The sequence below is a fragment of the Crassostrea angulata genome, chromosome 10 (assembly GCF_025612915.1).
Source record: "Crassostrea angulata isolate pt1a10 chromosome 10, ASM2561291v2, whole genome shotgun sequence".
NCBI lineage: Eukaryota > Metazoa > Mollusca > Bivalvia > Ostreida > Ostreidae > Magallana > Magallana angulata.
In genome coordinates this window covers 22350001-22359387 of record NC_069120.1, presented here as the reverse complement: position 1 = coordinate 22359387, position 9387 = coordinate 22350001, and the positions used below count along the sequence as shown (strand labels likewise).

Below are 9387 nucleotides of genomic sequence, written 5' to 3'. Positions count from 1 at the left end.
TACTCTGTGGACTATTTTCACCAAATTAAAAATAGATAAATAAATATTGGGTATCTGATGAATAGTTATTTAAATGAACTGAATAAAATTTTAAAATGAGTTAAATTTCCATTTCTTTTTCTTTCTTTTTTTTGGATGCCAGAGGGCCATAATACTCACCTGGGAGCTCTGTCTTGCATCTTTTCTAGCTGCTACAAATATACTAAAAGCATATTAATTGATCATGAATAATTAGAGATAGCAATACTTGTACAAGATTATTAAATATGAATATATATTCCTAGCAAAATACCCTGAAGGATTTTATAGAATGATTTATTTTTATCGATTTTTATTTTATTTCATACATTACAATTAATTATGTATACTGCCTGATATGTAGTGAAAATTGATTTTTATTTAAAAACCAAGATTTGATTTGATTTAAATTGATTCAGGCAGATACTGTAAATTCCTAATTAATGCGAGGAATTAAAACTCGCTTAAAATCTTGCTTTTATTTTTCGAACAGATGTAATTTATTTGGAAAAATGAAAAAAAATTCGGCATTCGCGGTTGTATTAAATCGCGATTTGATGCAAAATTGTTGAATCATGGAGTTAAGTACCAGGTACCCGTGCAAAATAAGGAATCTGCAGTACCTATGTGAGACATATTTAATAATTGTTCTTGATAGTGTGGATGCACTAGCTGCATAATAAATTATATACACAAGTGTTTTAAATTTATAGTATGTATACTGTTCACAGGATTTCCATGAAAATAAAAAAAAAAGTGATGTACAAAACCGTTATAAAAAATGAGAAGCAAAGAGAAAGTCATGAATAATTAAAAACATTGGACCTGTTTACATTTCTGTTTTGTAACACAAACATCCCCCTGCCTATGTTTTGTTTAACCAGCTGGTTCATTCTGCTTTGAAAATTTATATCAAGTTGAGAATCTCTTTCTGAAATACATTTTAACAAAGTTGATGCCCAAAAATATGTATGTATGTATGCCATCCTTCAGAAAGTTTAATCTTTTACTATAAAAACACACATTGTCAATGTAATTCTGGTATTTCATGAATCCGTTCTTGAGATGTTAATAATGTGTCTCAAAAACCTTTTGGTGTCAGAGTATCTTCTATAATAAGAATTATTTCTGAAGAACAAGAATAATTCTTATGCATTTTAATGGTGATGATTTTTTTTACTGCATCATTCTAAAAAAAAACTTTTGTGTAAAAGTGTTGGTTTTTGTTAGTTTCTCAAAAACCCCTGAATTAAATTGATTGTACTGGTATATTTTATAAATTTCTTGTCTTTGCAACAAAAAGTAATACATATTTGTTTGCCTAAAAACATTTGCCAAAAAGTGATGGTACATTTATTTTTTGGTTATCTATCAAACCTTATTTCCAATAAACCTTTGGATGCAAGTGACATATTTCTTGTATGTCTCAATAAAAACGGATTGCATGAAAGTGTTGATTTTTCTTGTGTATCTAAAATATGTCTTTGAATGCAAAGACGTAATATTTTGTCTACCTCCAAAAAATACTTTGCATGAAGGTGGCAATTTTTCTTGTTTACATAAAAAAGAGCTAGTCTAAACCAACTTGCATATGCAATGAAAGTGATGATTATTTCTGATATATCCAATGTTCCTTGGAAAAAAAAAGACAACAAAAATTTTTGCTGGGAAGTGAATATATTTTTTTTTATGATTCATAAATAGATCCCTTGCTGAGATAGATGAATGATTTTCAAGTACCATAGCTCAAGAACATTTGCTTGGATATGGTATTTGTTTTGTACCTCACAAATGATGATATCTTATAATGATCCCCAAAGTCAAGAAAATGTTTGAATGGGGATTCAAATTTTGATTAAAAAATATACCAATATAAAGAAATAAACCTATGAAACTCTTTTGCTATAAACTACCTGTATGAATATGGAGGCATTTCTTGGATAAGATTGATTATTGAAGGTTATATTTTGCAGCCAACTATAAGTATGAACCTGTTTCAAATTTTATGGAAGGTATTCACAAACCAGACCATACATGCCTTGCATCATCACAATATCTATCAAGTCACTACTATGGGCCTATTCCCACAATTTTGCAAATGAGTCAAAAAATGGTCTTTTTTCTACATATCTTTGCTTTGAAAGCATAGAGTGCTTGTCTGCTCAAATACTATTTTCACATATGTTTTTGTTCACGTAAATATACACATCATATAAAAAATGGTACTTAAGCAAGCATGCACTCAATGTTTCCTAGTTGATAAAGTTTTTGGATCAGGTCCTGTATCTAAGCTATTACCTGTCCTACCTTTACCAGACTTGCAGGGATGGTGAATGTGGACCTACTTATGGACTTGAAAGACTTGGATGCTGAATCTGGGCCATGAATTTCAGATGCTGGAGGAGGTTAAGTTTTTTAGAGCTGGTTAAAGTTTTTGGAGCAGATACACTTTGATGGTTATATCTAAGTTATTACTGGTCCAATCTTCACCAAACTTGCATGGATGGCACGTCTTATGATACTTATGCACTTGACAGGCTTGAATGCTGAATCTGAGCCATAGGTTTTGGATGCTGGAGCAAGTTAAAGATTTTTTTAGAGCAGGTGCCCTTTGAAGGCCATATCGAAGTTATTTCTGGTCCAAACTTGCATGGATGATGCATGTTTTCATACTGATGCACTTTTTAAGCATTAATGCTAGATCTGGGCCATAAATCTTGGATGCTGGAGGTCGTGAAGGTTTTTGAAGCAGGTGCCCTTTGATGGCTAAATATAAGTTATTATTGGTTCTATCTTAACCAAGTTTAGATAGATGATGAATATTGTGACACTGATGCACTCTTCAGGCTTGGATGCTGAATCTGAGCCTTAAGTTTTAGATGCTGGAGGAGGTTAAAGTTTTTGGAGCAGGTCACATAATAATAGTACATGTACTCACTAATAGTGCATGGGAGATTTAAATATATATAGCCTCAGATACAGAGAGTGAATAAGAGGTTTAAGATTTACTCATATTGTGTTTTGCTGGTTATGAAATTTGAAAAACAAGGCTTACTGGCTGATCTCCTTTATCTAAAATGTTAAGAGAACCTTGTCCTACAACACTTTCTTGATAGGTGTTGTTATGTAATTCCTATTCCTTTATATTAAATTATATGATATGATATTGTATCATATAATATGATATTGTACCATATTTATGATACAGTATTGTATTATATGATACGATGTTGTATCACAATTGTAATTTATAATATGATCATATGATATAATATTGTGAAGATAATATGATATAGTATTTTATATATAATACATTCAAACTTCGTTATCTCGAACTAGATGGGACTAAAAACTTCAAAATATCCAAGTATTCAAGATACCAAGGGTAAAAAAGTTAAAAAATAAGTGGTTGGGACTTATATATCACTTCGACATATCCATTGTATTCGAGATATTGTATTCTATAAAATGTTATTATTAAATATGTATCATCAGTTGATATGATGTTGTATCAGTGTATCATATGATATGATATTGTATAATATTATACATTCATTACATATTTCTTGTATGATGGTGAGGGAAATATGAAGATCGATTTATTCCCCCAAGAAAAATCATATTTTCTGTGGGCTCAGGCTCCACCAAGAAAAAATTGATTTTTTCTGGGGGATTTCCTAAACATTCATGCAATAAATTTTTTATCATACTGAACAACATATAATTATACAAAATATGTAGATTTCTAATTCTTTATTGACTTTCCTAAACAATAAAGTCATGATTTTTTTATTTACTTTGTTATTGTCTATCTGAATTTTCTTTAATAATTCAAATTATAGATACTTTAATTGAGTTTTTTTTTTATATAAAGAGAATATTTTCTTTAATAATTCCAATTATAGATAGTTTATTACTTTAATTGAGTTTTTTTTATATCAAGAGAATATTTTCTTTAATATTTCAAATTATAGATACTTTAGTTGAGTTTTTTTTATATAAAGAGAATTAAAATGATTAAATATATTAATATATATTATATTATATTATATTATAATATATTATATTATATTATATCAGGAACAAAAATTTGATATGATATGGTATTGTATCATAATATGCCATAGTATCATATGATTTAGTATGAAATTATATTGTTTCATTGATACCGTTACAGTATTGTATCATATGGTATTATATGATATGATATTGTATATGATATAATACAATGTTATTTGATATTACATTGTATTGTGATAAAATAACATTTGATCAATGTCATATTACATGATACAATTTGTATCATATTACATGAAATAAAATAACATGATACAATATGGTGTCATATTATGATTTTCATACAATATGATAAAGGTGCTCACATTAAGATAATGCCTTTTCTCAATGAGTTCTGTAATCTTTAATTACCTAAGTAGTAGAATGATTAATTTAATGTTAATGAAATTTGGAAATAGAAAATAATCAATGTGAAAGGATTAAAGACTCTGAAAATGAATAAGAGCCAAAAATTAGATGAGTTATTAAAGTAAAGAGGAGGCCCATGAGCCACCTTGCCCACCTGAACAACAATGTTCAATTCTTAATACTTGACTAACATTATTCTGTCTTATACAATAAAATATAAAATAATTAACAAATCCCAACACCCTTAAAAAGAGGTCACTCTCTGACCCGAGGAGTTACATTATTATTTGACCTTGAAAATTCATCAAACTTTATTCATCCACTTACTTGCCCAATATTTAATTGTAGCCTTGATTTTCATTAGAAATATTTTGTTGGCAACATATTTCATAAAATGAAATTAATAAAAACAATTTTCCATCATAAAGAACAGAAATATATTAATTGAGATGAATTTGCTTCGTAAATAACAATAAATTGTACGTAAATGTAACTTCATGTGGATGGATATGTTTTTGAGCACAAGCAAATGTGACATCATCAATAAAGTTTATTCAAATGTAAACTTTTTGATCTAGCCAATGAAATCGTGTGTTACAAATAGACTTTGAAATCTATTACACTATTGTTATTTGTCATCATTCTCCAATAGTTGTTCATCTATGATGTCACTTAAATGGAACTTTCCTTTGTATTATGAATGGTTCAAACTTTAATATTATACAAATGATAAAGTTCATTCTGATATCATGGGTAATGAGTCTTATAGGGCCATTATTAGATCTCTCCGGGATTTACACTATTGTAGTGACCTGTATTTTAATCAGATTGCCAACAGAACACATTTCATTTGTTGTGTGGTGACAATTTATATTTGATATACATATTACATCCAGCATATTAAATTAAAGTTAAAATTAAAAAAAACTTCTCTCGTCAAATGTTTTTTTAAACAATAACTTAATAAGGCTTAGTTCCAATATTCATTATATGCCAACATTTTTTCCGACTTGCAGTTGTTTTGACTAGATAAGGATATTAGGCAAGATTAAAAAGAATTAAAAATCTGGTATTTCCGTTAAGAAAGCGTTGAAAAAGGCCACAGGTCATGTTAGTTAAGGATACACGCCCATGTAAAGACAAGCGTTGGCACAAGAAAGTATGCAGGTAAATCTCCTGGTATGTAACGATAGCTAAAAGTGTTACGTGTAATTATCCCAAATTGACAGAGATCTAAGAAAGTTAAAATTGTACTTTATAGGCATCAAAAGCATAGTATAGTTATATAATTTGTGTCTTACACATGTAGTAATTATAAACTTCAAAATTAAAACATTTCCTTTTCTATTGAAATTATAATACAGTAAAAGACCATCAATGTTTGGCTCATACATTTATAATTTGGTAGATTATCGACATTGTATGTGTGTACAAAATCCCAGTGTGTAGGATGGCTTTAAAATGCACTGTTTGACATTTGCACATTCCTTTCAGCCAGATTCTGTAAAGGGAAAAGATTATCAGTTGAGATACAATTCTTTAAAAAGATATTTGTCATTAAGAGTAGACAAGCAAATTGGACCAAAACCTGGGACCTAAATCAATGCAGTCTTGATTTTAGAGCATATATTACTGAAGTCTCCATTCAACTTGATGAAGTTTTCATCTATCTAGATTTTGCTCTTTGTAATGTCATCATAGTTGCAATAAAATTTGCCATAGAAAGTGCTGTGTGCTTGATACATAAGATCATGCAATAATATTTTGTATGGTCTATCATACATTACTGTTATTTACAGTTTAAAATGAAGAATTAATATTCACAAATTGAATGCTTCTTAAATTCACAAACGCATCAAAAATGTAACACCTAGTTTCATCTCGGTGCATTCTTCATTGAAGTTTCACTTTCAAGAAACAGATAATCAAGTTTAATATAAGTTATTGCAATAAAGATATAAAACAACAAATCTTTAGTTTTCATACATTTTATTGCTTATTCTCCTCATGCATTTTAATTTTTTTCAAATATCATACAACCTGTCTCACAAAAATTGGACTGAATTATAATATATATTTATGAAGATATGAGGGAAAAAAATTCACTGGAGCCGCGGCTGCCAGCAAATATACCAGATTGACCACCAAGTACAAAATCTTTGGTTAAAGCTGAACTGTACAAAAACTTGACAAAGTTATATGACACACAATCAGATTTAAGATACACGGAACAAACTTCAGAATGAGGGGACAACACATGTACAACCTTATAATGATGAGTAGGAAATCGGGGCTTGATGATAGGACAGTAGTTCACTCAGAACACAGTGAACAAATTCTGACCCAGGGACTTCAATGTGAAAAAAGACCACAACATAGTTCTATATATAAGTAAAATGTACTGATGTGCATGGAGACCAATCACACAAAAACTCGGCCAAACAAAATGATAAATAAGTGATTCAGATAATTAAAAATTTATTAAAATTGAAGGAATGGATACTTAAAAGCAACCAAGACATTTTAAGTGCATAAAAAGGGACATTAAAAATTTTTCTAAAAATCTGCTAATTCGGGTAATACATGACATTTAAAATGTTTAAGAAAATAATATATTTAGTTATTACATTGTACATGTATATTTTAAACAAAATGAATCTTAAAATAATAAAACAAAGCTTACTAAAACTGTTTGATTGGATAAAAGCAAATACTGCCAAGATTAAAAAAAGGTGGTGGTGGTATAAATTCTCAACAACAACAAAATATTTTGATTGTATCCTCACATCACAACCAGGTAATAATCTAACAGGTACTATGGGTATACCCAGCATCACCCCTTACGCTTCCTAACAACAGCTCTCTAAGGTTCTCTGCCTCTTTTAAGAATACTTTGAAATAGTTAAAGCATATGACATAAAATACTAAACAAACTCAGGACAGCTATGAAGCCTACACTTGAGATAGAGGGATTGTCTCTCGCATTGAATACATAAACCATTATAATGATATGTCAATACTTATCAACACACACACATACGATGCAGTGGTCATTTTTGATTGGTGCTTTTTTTCTTTGGTTCAAAACTAATAATTCTTGTTGACGTTCTAGCACCACTACACTCACTGAATTCAGGTGGTGCTCCTGGCATTAGCACCACCTGATGTTATTACTGTAAACCAATTTCAACTCATTGGGACAGAAATCTCTACAAGTACACTCCGTACTCAACAAAATATGTCTGGTCCAGAACCGATCTGTTCTTATAAAGTCTACATCTTAACATTTGTGACATAAATTTCACATCTGCACACAAAAAGTAAAAGATTTTAAGAGTGAAAATTGGTTTAAAGTAAAACACTAAGGGCTAGTTGTCTAGCAGTTCTCATAAATAATACTTGGCACATACAAATAAGGTTTAATGGGCAGTAATGAAAATAGCTGCTTTTTTCTTCCCTATAATCAATACAGGTGGTTTTTTTTATGGAATTGGCAGCTAAACCTGTTTTTTTTGTATTTGTATTAAATAAAGCAGCGGAGGAAGTGTCTTTCAAAATACCAAGAAGCAAATTAATCCAATTGTCTGTGAGGGTGTGAAAGTCACAGGAGAAAAAATCACCTGTTTACAGTGCTGCGCCCAAGTTGTGAGCTGTCTACCTGCTCTCAGCTATATAGTTTATATATTATGGATATATAATGTTAAGGGTGTGTATTTCTCAATATACACAGATAATTCATAAATCATTTGTCATATAATGTAGCTATATACATATGGGGTGAATAAACAGTACAATGAAAGTAAAAAAAAAATCAACAAAATCTGAGTGGACAGATTCTCACATTCACATGATTTCAAATCTTGGGGTCATGACAATCAAAATTCAAAGGTCATTCAAGATAAAGGAAAGACTCCCTCAAATAATATCACTTTATGACAATATAGTCTGGTCATTCATTCATGAATGTTCATAATATCCTCATAAAGTCTTGGACTATCACAACATTTACACATTGTGTACACGTAACTCTAACCCCATCATGGATATGGTCATCTTCCAATGTTGATAAAACACAGAATAGAAGTTTATGTATTATGCATATGGCAGCTTAAAGCAGTACATGGCACTTCTTTCTCAACTTTCCTCCATCTAATATTGCACCACTTAAAGTTTGTGATGGGGAATTTTCACCACAAACATCCATGCTTCAGTATTTTCCCCGACTCTGGCATCCACTCACTCTAAGAACCAGCAAGCTTTCCATAGTCTGCTCCACATTCCACTCCTTTCACACAAAGCAAGGTTAGGACAAGAGCGCTCTAGAGGTAGTTTAAATCCAAAGCATGATGTAAGGCAACTAAGTCGGAATGGTTACACACTCTCCAGAATGGCCAAGTCAACTGAAAGAGCAAAGAAGATTCCAATAAAAACCAAAAAAACCCTGCAGTGATTAAGGAAATTCAACAAGAACCAATCTTTAGCACTGTGCCCACCTGTTTAGCGGCTTGTTCTTCATCCCTTCCATCTCCCACGACAACATAGGTACACTTTCTACCAAATCTGGCAACAATTCTATCAAAGCAGCTATCCTTTCCTAAAATAAGAAAGCTACATTTACATTTTCTGTATTTAAAGTGCAAAAAATAATCTGCAAAATCATCAACCAAAGGCACTGTTTCTTACCAATTTTAGTGGCACTGTATACATTTTCTATAGAGAAAACACCACCTAGTCCATACAGTAGGACTTTGGCTAATGCGGGAACCAGTTGAGTGGTGGTCACCAGCACATTTACACAGTTAGGCCTACAAAAACAAAACAAAATAAAAACAAAAACAAAATTGTGTTTGATATTTTACACACAATCTCTTCATTTTGCATGGCAAAGAAGTAATTTGTGCTCTGATTAAACAGCAAACACTTATGGGGATGTGTTTTCTTGGG

General features: G+C 30.6%; 1 protein-coding gene across 10 annotated transcripts in view; it reads right to left on the bottom strand.

The window, feature by feature from the left end:
- Positions 1-6415: 6415 nt before the first annotated feature.
- LOC128164919 (eyes absent homolog 1-like) overlaps positions 6416-9387 on the bottom strand; it is a 52671-nt gene continuing 49699 nt past the window's right edge. For all 10 annotated transcript variants that reach the window (XM_052829023.1, XM_052829028.1, XM_052829024.1 and 7 more), the window contains 3 exons: positions 9127-9248; positions 8937-9037; positions 6416-8843 (listed from right to left, as the gene is read on the bottom strand). In XM_052829023.1, coding sequence (XP_052684983.1) covers positions 8763-8843; positions 8937-9037; positions 9127-9248 — 304 coding nt within the window. In that variant the 3' untranslated portion in view covers positions 6416-8762. The remainder of the gene's footprint in view (positions 8844-8936; positions 9038-9126; positions 9249-9387) is intronic.